Source organism: Oncorhynchus keta, unplaced genomic scaffold (assembly GCF_023373465.1).
Source record: "Oncorhynchus keta strain PuntledgeMale-10-30-2019 unplaced genomic scaffold, Oket_V2 Un_contig_14219_pilon_pilon, whole genome shotgun sequence".
NCBI classification, from domain to species: domain Eukaryota; kingdom Metazoa; phylum Chordata; class Actinopteri; order Salmoniformes; family Salmonidae; genus Oncorhynchus; species Oncorhynchus keta.
In genome coordinates this window covers 1,116-17,085 of record NW_026278610.1, presented here as the reverse complement: position 1 = coordinate 17,085, position 15,970 = coordinate 1,116, and the positions used below count along the sequence as shown (strand labels likewise).

General features: G+C 52.3%; 1 protein-coding gene and 1 long non-coding RNA gene across 2 annotated transcripts in view; both read left to right on the top strand.

Annotated features, from left to right (window-relative positions):
- The window catches only part of LOC127918441 (serine/threonine-protein kinase SMG1-like), a gene marked incomplete at its 3' end in the record, with an annotated part of 43,531 nt that extends 28,955 nt beyond the window's left edge, over nucleotides 1-14,576 (top strand). Inside the window, exons 6-11 of the mRNA XM_052501715.1 lie at nucleotides 385-550; nucleotides 7,140-7,276; nucleotides 10,450-10,575; nucleotides 12,153-12,225; nucleotides 12,759-12,862; nucleotides 14,382-14,576. Coding sequence (XP_052357675.1) covers nucleotides 385-550; nucleotides 7,140-7,276; nucleotides 10,450-10,575; nucleotides 12,153-12,225; nucleotides 12,759-12,862; nucleotides 14,382-14,576 — 801 coding nt within the window. The remainder of the gene's footprint in view (nucleotides 1-384; nucleotides 551-7,139; nucleotides 7,277-10,449; nucleotides 10,576-12,152; nucleotides 12,226-12,758; nucleotides 12,863-14,381) is intronic.
- On the top strand, nucleotides 13,163-14,331 carry LOC127918439 (uncharacterized). The gene is made up of 3 exons (XR_008099957.1): nucleotides 13,163-13,495; nucleotides 13,617-13,718; nucleotides 13,785-14,331. It is a non-coding gene; the product is annotated as an uncharacterized LOC127918439 (long non-coding RNA).
- Nucleotides 14,577-15,970: the final 1,394 nt, after the last annotated feature.

Sequence of the window (15,970 nt, the reverse complement as noted above, 5' to 3'; positions counted from 1 at the left end):
TCATGTCTCTGGTCTTCATGTCTCTGGTCTTCATGTCTCTGGTCTTCATGTCTCTGGTCTTCATGTCTCTGGTCTTTATGTCTCTGGTCTTTATGTCTCTGGTCTTTATGTCTCTGGTCTTTATGTCTCTGGTCTTTATGTCTCTGGTCTTTATGTCTCTGGTCTTTATGTCTCTGGTCTTTATGTCTCTGGTCTTTATGTCTCTGGTCTTTATGTCTCTGGTCTTTATGTCTCTGGTCTTTATGTCTCTGGTCTTTATGTCTCTGGTCTTTATGTCTCTGGTCTTTATGTCTCTGGTCTTGATGCCAGACTGTATCACAGCTGTTTAAGGACCTGCATCTCAGTGGTAGAGGCGTCACTGCAGACACCCTGGTTTGATTCCAGGCTGTATCACAACTGGACAAGAGTCCCGTACGGCGGGTCACAGGTTATTTAACCGGGGTGGGCCGTCAGCGTGCACCAATTAGCCCAGGTCACCCAGGTCAGGGTTTAACCGGGGTGGGCCGGGGTGGGCAACGGGCCGTGCGACAATTAGCCCAGCGTCACCCAGGTCAGGGTTTAACCGGGGTGGGCCGTCAATGGGCGTCACCAGGTCAGGGGGTTTAACCGGGGTGGGCCGTCAATGGGCCGTGCGGGGGCACAATTGGCCCAGCGTCACCCAGGTCAGGGTTTAACCAGGTTAGGGCCGTTTAACCGCGTTACCCAGGTTAGGGTTTAACCGGGGTGGGCCGTCAATGGGCCGTGCGACGGGGCACAATTGGCCCAGCGTCACCCAGGTCAGGGTTTAACCGGGGTGAGCCGTCAATGGGCCGTGCGACGGGGCACAATTGGCACAGCGTTACCCAGGTCAGGGTTTAACCGGGGTGAGCCGTCATTGTAATGAAGGAGTTGTTCTTATCTGACTTGCCTTGTTAAATAAAAACATCTAAGTGTCGTTGTGTGATTTTTAAAGATCCACACACAGCATTTCAAACAGTCAGGAATAATCTAATGAATTCAAACTATATTTTTTATTAAATCATTAATTGATTAGTGGGTCTTGCGGAAGGCTTGTATTTAACCTGGGTTTAATTACACAAGCCTTCCGCAAGACCCACTAATCAATTAATGATTTAATAAAAAATATAGTTTAACCTGCTTTTCTGCAATAAGACTTAAAAGCCAGATCAGTGACAAGTCTATGAAAAATGTCCTTTTTTTTGTTGTAAATACTTCTAAGCAGAAGCGTGCATAATGCACATCCACTAAAAATGACTGACTTCTGGTAGCAGACGTTACAGACCATTACCACAGATCTGATCAGCGATCTCTGCAGCATTAGCCCACGTGCTGGTGGGTAGCCAGCATATCGTAATAGGTCAGGCCAACCTGGAGCTATTCGCTTGTTCATAACAAGCTAGAACAGTTGAACTGTTATGAATACACCCTCCTGTCTGTCTCCAACTGTTCAACAGTCTGGTCACTTCCTGTCTGTCTCCAACTGTTCAACAGTCTGGTCACTTCCTGTCTGTCTCCAACTGTTCAACAGTCTGGTCACTTCCTGTCTGTCTGTTCAACAACTGTTCTCCAACTGTTCAGTCTGGTCACTTCCTGTCTGTCTCCAACTGTTCAACAGTCTGGTCACTTCCTGTCTGTCTCCAACTGTTCAACAGTCTGGTCACTTCCTGTCTGTCTCCAACTGTTCAACAGTCTGGTCACTTCCTGTCTGTCTCCAACAGTCTGGTCACTTCCTTTTGATGTTGAAGTCAAGGGGCCTACCTGGATAAGATGTTTATGTCTCAGAATGAGAACGAGTTGCCAATTCCTTCTATAAACTGTGTTTTATGCTCATTGCACATTTATAAAACACAGACTAGACATTTAGTATAACAGACTAGACATTTAGTATAACAGACTAGACATTTAGTATAACAGACTAGACATTTAGTATAACAGACTAGACATTTAGTATAACAGACTAGACATTTAGTATAACAGAGTAGACATTTAGTATAACAGACTAGACGGCTAGTATAACAGACTAGGCATTTAGTATAGTATAACAGACTAGGCGGCTAGTATAACAGACTAGACGGCTAGTATAACAGACTAGGCGGCTAGTATAACAGACTAGGCGGCTAGTATAACAGACTAGGCGGCTAGTATAACAGACTAGGCGGCTAGTATAACAGACTAGACGGCTAGTATAACAGACTAGGCGGCTATAACAGACGAGGCGGCTAGTATAACAGACGGGCTAGTATAACAGACTAGGCGGCTAGTATAACAGACGAGGCGAGTATAACAGACTAGGCGGCTAGTATAACAGACTAGAGGCGGACGAGACGGCTAGTATAACAGACGAGGCGGCTAGTATAACAGACGAGGCGGCTAGTATAACAGACGAGGCGGCTAGTATAACAGACGAGGCGGCTAGTATAACAGACGAGGCGGCTAGTATAACAGACTAGGCTAGTATAACAGACGAGCGGCTAGTATAACAGACGAGACGGCTAGTATAACAGACGAGGAGTATAACAGACGAGGCGGCTAGTATAACAGACGAGGCGGCTAGTATAACAGACGGGTTATAACAGATGCTGCTAGTGGTAGTATATAACTTGTGCTAGTATAACAGGTGTCTCTAGTATAACAGGGTGACGGCTAGTATAACAGACGAGGAGTATAACAGAGGAGGCTAGTATAACAGACAGACGGCTAGAGGAGACGAGGGGCTAGTGTAACAGACAGGAGGAGGAGGGGCTTGGTGTCACAGCACAGGAGGAGGAGGGGCTAGTGTAACAGACAGGGCGCTTAGTATAACAGACGGGACTTGCGCTAGTATACAGCACAGGAGGAGGAGGGGCTTGGTGTCACAGCACAGGAGGAGGAGGGGCTTGGTGTCACAGACAGGAGGAGGAGGAGGGGAGGAGTATAACAGACTTGGCTGTCACAGACACAGGAGGAGGGGCGCTAGGGACTAGACGCTAGTATAACAGACTAGACGGCGCTAGGAGTATAACAGAGGAGGGCGCTTGTATAACAGACAGCACAGGAGGAGGAGGGGCTTGGTGTCACAGCACAGGAGGAGGAGGGGCTTGGTGTCACAGCACAGGAGGAGGAGGGGCTTGGTGTCACAGCACAGGAGGAGGAGGGGCTTGGTGTCACAGCACAGGAGGAGGAGGGGCTTGGTGTCACAGCACAGGAGGAGGAGGGGCTTGGTGTCACAGCACAGGAGGAGGAGGGGCTTGGTGTCACAGCACAGGAGGAGGAGGGGCTTGGTGTCACAGCACAGGAGGAGGAGGGGCTTGGTGTCACAGCACAGGAGGAGGAGGGGCTTGGTGTCACAGCACAGGAGGAGGAGGGGCTTGGTGTCACAGCACAGAAGGAGGGAGGTGTCAAAGGAGGGACTTGGTGTCACAGCACAGGAGGAGGAGGGGCTTGGTGTCACAGCACAGGAGGAGGAGGGACTTGGTGTCACAGCACAGGGAGGAGGGGCTTGGTGTCAGGGAGGAGGAGGGGCTTGGTGTCACAGCACAGGAGGAGGAGGGGCTTGGTGTCACAGCACAGGAGGAGGAGGGGCTTGGTGTCAGCACAGGAGGAGGAGGGGCTTGGTGTCACAGCACAGGAGGAGGAGGGGCTTGGTGTCACAGCACAGGAGGAGGAGGGGCTTGGTGTCACAGCACAGGAGGAGGAGGGGCTTTGTCAGCACAGGAGGAGGAGGGGCTTGGTGTCTAGAGTTGGTTCACAGCACAGGAGGAGGAGGGGCTTGGTGTCAGCACAGCCTTCATTTCAGAGCACAGGAGGAGGAGGGCTTGGTGTCAAGCACAGGAGGAGGAGGGGCTTGGTGTCTACAGCCAGGAGGAGGAGGGGCTTGGTGTCACAGCACAGGAGGAGGTCTAGGGGCTTGGTGTCACAGCACAGGAGTTTAGGAGGGGTTGTGTCAAGCACAGGAGGAGGGGAGGGACTTCTGTCAGCACAAGGAGGAGGGACTCTGGTGTCACAGATGTTTTAGGATGTCACAGCACAGGAGGAGGGTTTGTCACAGCACAGAAGGAGGAGGGGCTTGGTGTCACAGCACAGAAGGAGGAGGGCTTCCTGTCTCTCAGCACAGGAGGAGGAGGGGCTTCTGTCTCGCTCAGGAGTCTCTCCTCTGGTCTCTCAGCACAGAATCCTGTCTCTCCTCTCTCTCTCTGCTCATCCTGAAGGAGGAGGGGCTTCCTGTCACTCCAGAAGGGGAGGAGGGGCTCTCTCTCAGCTCAGAAGGAGGAGGGGCTGTCTCTCCTCTCTCTCTCTCTCGCTCCTCTCCTGGTCCTCTCTCTCACAGAAGGAGGGGGGCTTCCTGTCTCAGCACAGAAGGAGGGGCTTGGTGTCACTCACAGAAGGAGGAGGGCTTCCTGTCTCTCCACAGAAGGAGGAGGGCTTCTCGCTGTCACTCCTCACAGAAGGAGGAGGGGCTTGGTGTCACAGCCAGAAGGAGGAGGGGCTTGGTGTCTCAGCCAGAAGGAGGAGGGGCTTGGTGTCACTCCTCAGTCTCTCCTCTCTCTCTCTCGCTCCCTGTCTCTGTCACAGCACTCTCTCTGCTCCCCTGTCTCTCCTCTTGGTGTCACTCTCAGCTCCCCTGTCACTCCAGGAGGAGGGGGGCTTTGTCACTCACTCGCTCCCTGTCTCTCCTCTTCTGTCTCTCTCAGAGGAGGGGCTTGGTGTCACAGCCAGGAGGAGGAGGGGCTTGGTGTCACAGCACAGAAGTCTCTTGGTGTCACAGCTCAGGAGGAGGAGGGGCTTGGTGTCTCAGCTCAGGAGGAGGAGGGGCTTGGTGTCACAGCACAGAAGGAGGGGGGCTCCCTGTCTCTCCCAGAAGGAGGAGGGGCTCTCGCTCCCCTGTCTCTCCTTCTCTCTCTCCAGAAGGAGGAGGGGCTTGGTCTCACAGCCAGAAGGAGGAGCTCCCCTGTCACAGCTCAGAAGGAGGAGGGGCTTGGTCTCTCGCTCCCTGTCTCTCCTCTTGGTCTCTCAGCTCAGGAGGAGGGGGGCTTGGTGTCTCTCTCTCTCGCTCCCCTCGTCTTGGTGTCACTCCAGAAGGAGGAGGGTCTTCCTCTCTCTCTCTCTCGGAGGAGTCTTCCTCTCTCTCTCTCTCGCTCCCCTGTCTCTCCTCTCTAGAAGGAGGAGGAGACTCTCTCGCTCCCCTGTCTCTCCTCTCTTCTCTCTCAGCTCCCCTGGAGGAGGGGCTTGGTGTCACTCCACTCCTCTCTCCCTCTTGGTGTCACTCCCAGAAGGAGGAGGGGCTTGTGTCTCCCCTGTCTCTCCGCTCCCCTCTCTCCTCTCTGTCTCAGCTCCCCTGTCTCTCCACTCTCTCTCTCGGGAGGCTCCCAGTCTCTCATCTCAACTCTGATCTCTGTCTCTCCATCTTGGAACTCTCTAATCCCTTCAAATGACTTTAATATCGCTCCCCTGTCTCTCATTTCTCTCTCTTTCGCTCCCTGTCTCTCCAGCCTTCATTTCTCGCTCCCCTGTTTCCTCTCTGTCTCTCTGGCTCCCCCTGTCTCTCCTTTTCTCTGCTCCTAGGATCCCTGTCTTGTCCTTGGTTCTCTCTCGCTCCCCTGTCTCTCCTCTCTCTCTCTCTCTCTCTCTCCCCTGTCTCTCCTCTCTCTCTCTCTCTCGCTCTCCTGTCTCTCCTCTCTCTCTCTCTCTCTCGCTCCCCTGTCTCTCCTCTCTCTCTCTCTCGCTCCCCTGTCTCTCTCTCTCTCTCTCTCTCTCGCTCCCCTGTCTCTCCTCTCTCTCTCTCGCTCCCCTGTCTCTCCTCTCTCTCTCTCTCGCTCCCCTGTCTCTCCTCTCTCTCTCTCTCTCGCTCCCTGTCTCTCCTCTCTCTCTCTCGCTCCCCTGTCTCTCCACTCTCTCTCTCTCGCTCCCCTGTCTCTCCACTCTCTCTCTCTCGCTCCCCTGTCTCTCCACTCTCTCTCTCTCGCTCCCCTGTCTCTCCACTCTCTCTCTCTCTCTCCCTCCCTGTCTCTCCACTTCTCTCTCTCTCGCTCCCCTGTCTCTCCACTCTCTCTCTCTCGCTCCCCTGTCTCTCTTCTCTCTCTCTCGCTCCCCTGTCTCTCTCTCTCTCTCTCTCGCTCCCCTGTCTCTCCTCTCTCTCTCTCGCTCCCCTGTCTCTCTCTCTCTCTCTCTCGCTCCCTGTCTCTCTCTCTCTCTCTCTCTCCCCTGTCTCTCTCTCTCTCTCTCTCTCTGTCTCTCTTCTCTCTCTCTCTCTCCTCTCTCTCTCTCTCTCTCTCTCTCCCCTGTCTCTCTCTCTCTCTCTCTCTCCCCTCTCTCTCCCTCTCTCTCTCTCTCTCTCCCTGTCTCTCTCTCTCTCTCTCTCTCCTCTCTCCCTGTCTCTCCCTCTCTCTCTCTCTCTCTCCCCTGTCTCTCTCTCTCTCTCTCTCAGCTCCCTGTCTCTCTCTCTCTCTCAGCTCCTCCCTGTCTCTCTTGCTCTCTCTCTCTATCCCCTGTCTCTCCTCTCTGTTTCTCTCCCCTCTCTCTCCAGCTCCCTCACTCTCTCCTCTCTCTCTCCCCTGTCTCTCCTCTCCTCTCTCTCTCCTGCCTCTCCTCTCTCCCCTGTCATGCTCTAGGAGGCCAGGGCCCCGTTCATAGTGTCCCTGTCCAGGGCCCCTCACTCTCTCACAGTAGGAGGAACCAGGGCCCTCTTCTCCTCTCTCTCTCAGTCTCCAGGGCCCCTGTCTCTCTCCTGTCTCACAGTCTCTCCCCTGTACCTCTCTCACTCTGTCTCTCTCCTGGGCCCCGTCCATCTGTCTCACAGTAGGAGGAACCAGGGCCCCTTCTCTGTCTCACTAGGAGGAACCAGGGCCCTCTCTCAGTAGTGTCTCTCTCAGTAGGAGGAACCAGGGCCTCTTCTCTCTCACAGTAGGAGGAACCTCCTCTCCTCTCTCATAGTGTCTCACAGTAGGAGGAACCAGGGCCCCTTCATCTGTCTCACAGTCTCTCTCCAGGGCCTCCTGTCCTCATAGTGTCTCTGTGTCCTGGAGGAACTCTGCCCTCTCTCATAGTGTCTCACAGTAGGAGGAACCAGGGCCCTCTGTCTCATAGTGTCTCTCAGTAGGAGGAACCAGGGCCCTGTTCTCCTCTCTCACTCTCCTCCCTGTTCTCTCCTCTCTCCCCTGTAGGAGTAACCTGCTGTCAGAGCTGTCGTCAGGAAGCAGCGGTATGCCTGGGTCCCTGTGCACCGTGTCTCAGCTATGAAACAGGGCGCATCTTCAAGTGGATGTTTGTCAGGAGGAACCAGGGCTCCAGCACCCTCACAGTAGGAGGAACAGGGCTGCTGTGTCTGGTGGCAGGAACCAGGGCCCCGTTCATAGTGTCTCACAGTAGGAGGAACCAGGGCCCTGTTCATAGTGTCTCACAGTAGGAGGAACCAGGGCCCTGTTCATAGTGTCTCACAGTAGGAGGAACCAGGGCCCTGTTCATAGTGTCTCACAGTAGGAGGAACCAGGGCCCTGTTCATAGTGTCTCACAGTAGGAGGAACCAGGGCCCTGTTCATAGTGTCTCACAGTAGGAGGAACCAGGGCCCTGTTCATAGTGTCTCACAGTAGGAGGAACCAGGGCCCCGTTCATAGTGTCTCACAGTAGGAGGAACCAGGGCCCTGTTCATAGTGTCTCACAGTAGGAGGAACCAGGGCCCTGTTCATAGTGTCTCACAGTAGGAGGAACCAGGGCCCTGTTCATAGTGTCTCACAGTAGGAGGAACCAGGGCCCTGTTCATAGTGTCTCACAGTAGGAGGAACCAGGGCCCCGTTCATAGTGTCTCACAGTAGGAGGAACCAGGGCCCCGTTCATAGTGTCTCACAGTAGGAGGAACCAGGGCCCCGTTCATAGTGTCTCACAGTAGGAGGGCTGACTTGGGATCGCTTTGACCTTTTTAGATCACAATGAATAAGATGACATTGAACAGGGCCCCGTGCCTGATCCTAGATCAGCACTCAGGGCCCCTGATATGTTTTGTTAGGAACCAGGGCCCTGTTCATGGTGTCTCACAGTAGGAGGAACCAGGGGCAGGGTGGGTAACTGACCCTGTGTCATGTTTCTCACAGTTATAATCCCAGGGCCCTTGTTCACAGGGACGGTCACGTTGAGAGAGGGGCAGGGTGGGTAACTGACCGTCTGTGTCATGTTTTGTTATAATCCCAGGGTTCATAGTGTCTCAGGGTAGGAGGAACCAGGGCCCCGTCTGTGTCATGTTTTGTCTCCCAGTTGTTGTTAGGAACCGTTGAGAGGGGGCAGGGTGTAGGTAACTGACCGTTCTGTGTCATGTTTTGTTATAATCCCAGGGCCCTTCATTGTTAACCAGGGCCCTGTTAGTGTCTCACAGTAGGAGGAACCAGGGCCCGTGTTCATGTGTCTAACCCAGGGCCTTGTTGTTAGGGAGGAATCAGGGCCCCGTTCATAGTGTCTCACAGAGGGGAACAGGGCCCCGTTCATAGTGTCTCACAGTAGGAGGAACCAGGGCCCCGTTCATAGTGTCTCACAGTAGGAGGAACCAGGGCCCTGTTCATGTTTCTCACAGTAGGATAATCCCAGGGCCCCGTTGTTGTCACAGTAGGAGGAACCAGGGCCCAGGTCTGTTCATAGTGTCTCACAGTAGGAGGAACCCAGGGCCCGTTGTTGTCACAGTAGGAGGAACCAGGGCCCTGTTCATGTTTCTCACAGTTATAATCCCAGGGTTGTTGTTAGGAACCAGGGCCCGTTCATAGTGTCTCAGGGTGGAGGAACCCGTCCCTGTTCATAGTGTCTAATCCCAGGGTTGTTGTTAGGGCCCTGTTCAACGGTCACGTAGAGAGAACCAGGGGCAGGGTGGGTCACTGAGGAACCGTGTGTCACAGTTATAAGGAACCAGGGTTGTGTTCATAGTGTCTCACAGTAGGAGGAACCAGGGCCCTGTTCAGAGAGGGGCAGGGTGGGTAACAGTGGACCGGGCTGTGTCATGTTTTGTTATAATCCCAGGGCCCCGTTGTTAGTGTCTCACAGTAGGAGGAACAGGGCCCCTGTTCATGTTTTGTTATAATCCCAGGGTTGTTGTTAGGGACGGTCCGTTGAGAGAGGGGCAGGGGTGGGTAACTGACCGTCTGTGTCATGTAGGAGGAACCCCAGGGCCCCGTTCATAGGGTCGGTCACGTAGGAGGGGCAGGGTGGGTAACTAGGAGGAACCAGGGCTGTTCATGTGTTCACATAAGGAACAGGGTTGTGTTCAGGTGTCTCACAGTAGAGAGGGGCAGGGCCCTGGGTAACTGACCGTCTGTGTCATGTTTTGTTATAATCCCAGGGTTGTTGTTAGGGACAGTCACGTTGAGAGAGGGGCAGGGTGGGTAACTGGGCCCTGTTCATGTTTTGTTATAATCCCAGGGCCCCGTTGTTGTTAGGAGGAACCAGGAAGAGAGGGGCAGGGCCCGTTCATGTGTCATGTTTGTTATAATCCCAGGGTTGTTGTTAGGGACAGGGCCCTGTTGAGAGAGGGGCAGGGTGGGTAACTGACTCTGTCATGTTTGTTATAATCCCAGGGTTGTTGTTAGGGACCTGTCACGTAAGTATGAGAGAACCAGGGGCAGGGTGGGTAGGAGGCTGACTTGGGATCATTTTGACCTGTGTCATGTTTTGTTATAATCCCAGGGTTGTGTTAGGGACGGTCACGTTGAGAGAGGGGCAGGGTGGGTAACTGACCGTCTGTGTCATGTTTTGTTATAATCCCAGGGTTGTTGTTAGGGACGGTCACGTTGAGAGAGGGGCAGGGTGGGTAACTGACCGTCTGTGTCATGTTTTGTTATAATCCCAGGGTTGTTGTTAGGGACAGTCACGTTGAGAGAGGGGCAGGGTGGGTAACTGACCGTCTGTGTCATGTTTTGTTATAATCCCAGGGTTGTTGTTAGGGACGGTCACGTTGAGAGAGGGGCAGGGTGGGTAACTGACCGTCTGTGTCATGTTTTTGTTATAATCCCAGGGTTGTTGTTAGGGACTGTCACGTTGAGAGAGGGGCAGGGTGGGTAACTGACCGTCTGTGTCATGTTTTGTTATAATCCCAGGGTTGTTGTTAGGGACGGTTACGTTGAGAGAGGGGCAGGGTGGGTAACTGACCGTCTGTGTCATGTTTTGTTATAATCCCAGGGTTGTTGTTAGGGACGGTCACGTTGAGAGAGGGGCAGGGTGGGTAACTGACCGTCTGTGTCATGTTTTGTTATAATCCCAGGGTTGTTGTTAGGGACTGTCACGTTGAGAGAGGGGCAGGGTGGGTAACTGACCGTCTGTGTCATGTTTTGTTATAATCCCAGGGTTGTTGTTAGGGACGGTCACGTTGAGAGAGGGGCAGGGTGGGTAACTGACCGTCTGTCATGTTTTGTTATAATCCCAGGGTTGTTGTTAGGGACGGTCACGTTGAGAGAGGGGCAGGGTGGGTAACTGACCGTCTGTGTCATGTTTTGTGTCAGCTGGTGATGAGTAGCCTGCAGTCCATCCTGGAGAACCTGGACACGCCGGAGCTGCTGTGTCAGAGCGTCCGCTGCATCCTGCAGGTGGCCCGCTGCTACCCACACGTCTTCAGCACCAACTTCAGAGTGAGTGGCCACACACACACACACACACACACACACACACACACACACACACACACACACACACACACACACACGTCACACACAACTTCAGGGTTGTCTTCAGGGCACCAACACACAGAGTGAGTGGCCACACACACACACACACACACACACACACACACACACACACACGTCTTCAGCACCAACTTCAGAGTGAGTGGCCACACACACACACACACACACAGCACACACACACACACGTCTTCAGCACCAACTTCAGAGTGAGTGGCAACACACACACACACACACACACACACACACACACGTCTTCAGCACCAACTTCAGAGTGAGTGGCAACACACACACACACACACACACACACACACACACACACACACACACACACACACACACTTCAGCACCAACTTCAGAGTGAGTGGCACACACACACACACACACACACACACACACACACACACACACACACACACACACACACACACGTCTTCAGCACCAACTTCAGAGTGACAACACACACACACACACACACACACACACACACACACACACACACACACACACACACACACACACACACACACACACACACACACACGTCTTCAGCACCAACTTCAGAGTGAGTGGCAACACACACACACACACACACACACACACACACACACACACACACACACACACACTCTTCAGCACCAACTTCAGGTGAGTGGCAAATGTGACACTGTCACACACACTTTCTTCTCACTACTGCCTGGCTCACACCACCTCACACACACACACACACACACTCACTACTGCACTGGCACGTCTTCCCCAACTTCAGAGTGAGTGGCTCTTCCTCGTCTCCTACTGCCTGGCACACTCCACACACACTACACTCGTCTCAACTCCTGCCCCTGGTTCATCTCCCTGGTGTTTCTTCGTCTCCTACTGCCTGGTTCTCTCCCTCTTTCTCTCCCTCGTCTCCTCTGCCTGGTTCGCTCCTCTTTCTCTACCTCGTCTCCTCCTGCCTGGTTCGCTCCTCTTTCTCTACCTCGTCTCCTCCTGCCTGGTTCTCTCCCTCTGTCTCTACCTCGTCTCCTCCTGCCTGGTTCTCTCCCTCTCTCTCTACCTCGTCTCCTCTGCCTGGTTCTCTCCCTCTCTCTCTACCTCGTCTCCTCCTGCCTGGTTATCTCCTCTCTCTCTACCTCGTCTCCTCCTGCCTGGTTCTCTCCCTCTCTCTCTACCTCGTCTCCTCTTGCCTGGTTCTCTCCCTCTGTCTCTACCTCGTCTCCTCCTGCCTGGTTCGCTCCCTCTCTCTCTACCTCGTCTCCTCCTGCCTGGTTCTCTCCCTCTCTCTCTACCTCGTCTCCTCCTGCCTGGTTCTCTCCCTCTCTCTCTACCTCGTCTCCTCCTGCCTGGTTCTCTCCTCTCTCTCTACCTCGTCTCCTCCTGCCTGGTTATCTCCTCTCTCTCTACCTCGTCTCCTCCTGCCTGGTTCTCTCCCTCTGTCTCTACCAGCAGGTCTTCTTAATGTCCCCCAGAGTGTCTACAGTGAAGTATGTGTGTTGTGTTGACCCCTTGCCTGTTGTGTGTGACAGGATACGGTGGATATCTTGGTGGGCTGGCACATTGACCACACACAGAAACAGTCTCTGACTCAGCAGGTGTCAGGTGAGTAGACGCACACGTTTTCCATCTTCCTCTTAGTATAGAATGTATAATCAGAATTCAGTGGGGTTGGACAGATGTCTGCAGGTCTGTAGTTGACCTTGACATCAGTGTATGTTTTACACCAGGCTTTGTCACGGGGATCAATCAGGACCCCACAGGTGGTTTGAGTTAGACTCCATATAGTTTAAATGGATTAAACCAAATGGCAACTGATTATGGACCGATATTCATAGTTTATTGGCAGTCAAGGACCATCAAATTCCCAACACTATCAATAGTGGAGTCGTTTCCTGGAAATGGCCTGCAAGGACGTAATAAGTAGAGTGCAGCCATCCCGGACCTCTGAACACTGAATACGGACCCTGGGGCAAAATGAGTTGGACACCTCTGGTTTTACACAAGTCAACTGTGTGTGTGTGTGTGTGTGTGTGTGTGAACTGTGTGTGTGTGAACTGTGTGTGTGTGTTTAACACAGAACTGTGTGTGTGTGTGTGTGTGTGTGTGTGTGTGTGTTTGTGTGTGTGTGTGTGCAGGCTGGCTGCAGAGCCTGGAACAGTTCTGGGTAGCAGACCTGACCTTCTCCACCACGCTGTTGGGACAGGGACAGTTTCTAGAGGACATGGAGGCCTACGCAGAGGTCAGTAACACCACTACACACACACACACACACACACACACACACACACACACACACACACACACACACACACACACACACACACACACACACACACAGTTCTGGGTAGCAGATCACCGGTGGACTCGAATGAAGTTGTAGTGACATCATGGATGATCAATGGAAATGTATTTAATCCATTAAGATTTCAGGCTTTAATACACAACAACATGTAGAATAAGTCTAGGGGTTTAACACCACAACATGTAGAATAAGTCTAGGGGTTTAACACACAACATGTAGAATAAGTCTAGGGTTTAACACCACAACATGTAGAATAAGTCTAGGGGTTTAACACCACAACATGTAGAATAAGTCTAGGGGTTTAACACCACAACATGTAGAATAAGTCTAGGGGTTTAACACCACAACATGTAGAATAAGTCTAGGGGTTTAACACCACAACATGTAGAATAAGTCTAGGGGTTTAACACCACAACATGTAGAATAAGTCTAGGGGTTTAACACCACAACATGTAGAATAAGTCTAGGGGTTTAACACCACAACATGTAGAATAAGTCTAGGGGTTTAACACCACAACATGTAGAATAAGTCTAGGGGTTTAACACCACAACATGTAGAATAAGTCTAGGGTTTAACACCACAACATTTAAGTCCACCACAACATGTAGAATAAGTCTAGGGTTTAACACCACAACATGTAGAATAAGTCTAGGGGTTAACACAACACCACAACATGTAGAATAAGTCTAGGGTTTAACACCACAACATGTAGAATAAGTCTAGGGGTTTAACACCACAACATGTAGAATAAGTCTAGGGGTTTAACACCACAACATGTAGAATAAGTCTAGGGTTTAACACCACAACATGTAGAATAAGTCTAGGGGTTTAACACCACAACATGTAGAATAAGTCTAGGGTTTAACACCACAACATGTAGAATAAGTCTAGGGGTTTAACACCACAACATGTAGAATAAGTCTAGGGGTTTAACACCACAACATGTAGAATAAGTCTAGGGGTTTAACACAACAACATGTAGAATAAGTCTAGGGGTTTAACACCACAACATGTAGAATAAGTCTAGGGGTTTAACACCACAACATGCGGAATAAGTCTAGGGGTTTAACACCACAACATGTAGAATAAGTCTAGGGGTTTAACACAACAACATGTAGAATAAGTCTAGGGGTTTAACACAACAACATGCGGAATAAGTCTAGGGGTTTAACACCACAACATGTAGAATAAGTCTAGGGGTTTAACACAACAACATGTAGAATAAGTCTAGGGGTTTAACACCACAACAACATGTAGAATAAGTCTAGGGGTTTAACACCACAACATGTAGAATAAGTCTAGGGGTTTAACACCACAACATGTAGAATAAGTCTAGGGGTCTGAATACACTGTTTCAGTGGAACATGTTGGTGTCGTTGACATCCTGTTGTATTAACATTACATTTGAAACGTCATGAACAAATCTATGGACTTCCTGTCCCACGTTGTCTCCAGGACCTGGGTCACGTGGGTTCTGGCGAGGCGGTAGACGAGGACATCCCTCCACCCACGGTGTCTCTGCCCAAACTGGCCGCCCTGCTGAGAGTGTTCAGCACCGTGGTGCGCTGCATCGGACAGCGCTTCAACCCCATTAGAGGACCGCCCATCACACAGGCATACGTCTCTGATGTAAGGAGAGACACACACACACACACACACACACACACACACACACACACACACACACACACACACACACACACACACACACACAGGCATACGTCTCTGTACACAGGCGAGATGGGGAGAAAGACACGTAATTAACCAGCATATGTCACACACACATTTGTTCCCACATACAGACACAGACACAGACACAGACTCAGACACTCACACACACACATCACACACACATCACACTCCTGATGTGGAGAGACACACACTCACACACACACACACTCCCATCACACACTCTCCTCAGACACACACACAGACACCAGGCATGTCACACATCATTTGTCCATCACCCTACTCCTCTCTCTCCTTCCTCCCTCTCTGCTTCTCCCTCTCCTCTCTCTCTCTTCCCTCTCTCTCCTTCTTCTCCCTCCTCCCTCTCTCTCTCATTCCTCCCTCTACCCTCCCTCTCCTCATTCTCTCCCTTCTCCCCTCCTCCTTCCCTCCCTCTCCTTACTCCTCCCCTCCCTCCCTCTCCCTCTCTCATTCCTCCTACTCCGCTCTCATTCCTCCCTCTCTCCCGCTCATTCCCTCCCCTCTACTCCCTCTCTCATTCCTCCCCTCTCTCCCCTCCTCTCTTCCTCCCTCTTACTCTCTCATTCCTCCCTCTACTCCCTCCTCATTCCTCCCTCTACTCCCGCTCTCCTTCCTCCCTCTCTCCCCGCCCTCTCATTCTCCTCTCTCCTCCTCCTCCCTCTCTCCTTCCTCCCTCTCATTCCTCCCTCTTCCTCCTCCCCTCTCATCCCTCTCATTCCTCCCTCATTCCTCCCTCTACTCCCTCTCTCTTCCTCCCTCTACTCCCTCTCCCTCCTCTCTCCTTCTTCCCTCTCTCCTTCCTCTCTCTCTTCCTCCCCTCTCCCCGCTCTCTCTCCCTCCCGCTCTCATTCCTCCCTCTACTCCCTCTCTCATTCCTCCCTCTCCTTCCCTCTCTCATTCCTCCCCTCTACTCCCTCTCTCATTCTCCCTCTACTCCTCTCCCTCTCATTCCTCCCTCCTCCCTCCTCCCTCTCCTCCCTCTTCCTCCTCCCTCCTCTCTCTTCCTCCCCTCTACTCCTCTCTCATTCCTCCCTCTACTCTCATTCCTCCCTCTCTCCCGCCCTCTCATTCTCCCTCTACTCCCTCTCTCATTCCTCCTACTCCCTCTCATTCCTCCCTCTCCTCATTCCTCCCTCTACTCCTCTCTCTCATTCCTCCCTTACTCCCTCTCTCTCTCCCCTCTCCCTTACTCCCTCTCTCATTCCTCCTCTACTCCCTCTCTCATTCCTCCCCCTCTCCTTCCTCTCTCCTTCTCCCTCTCTCATTCCTCCCTCTCATTCTCCCTCTCTCCTCATCTCCTCTTCCTCCCTCTACCGTCTTCCTCTCTCTCTCTT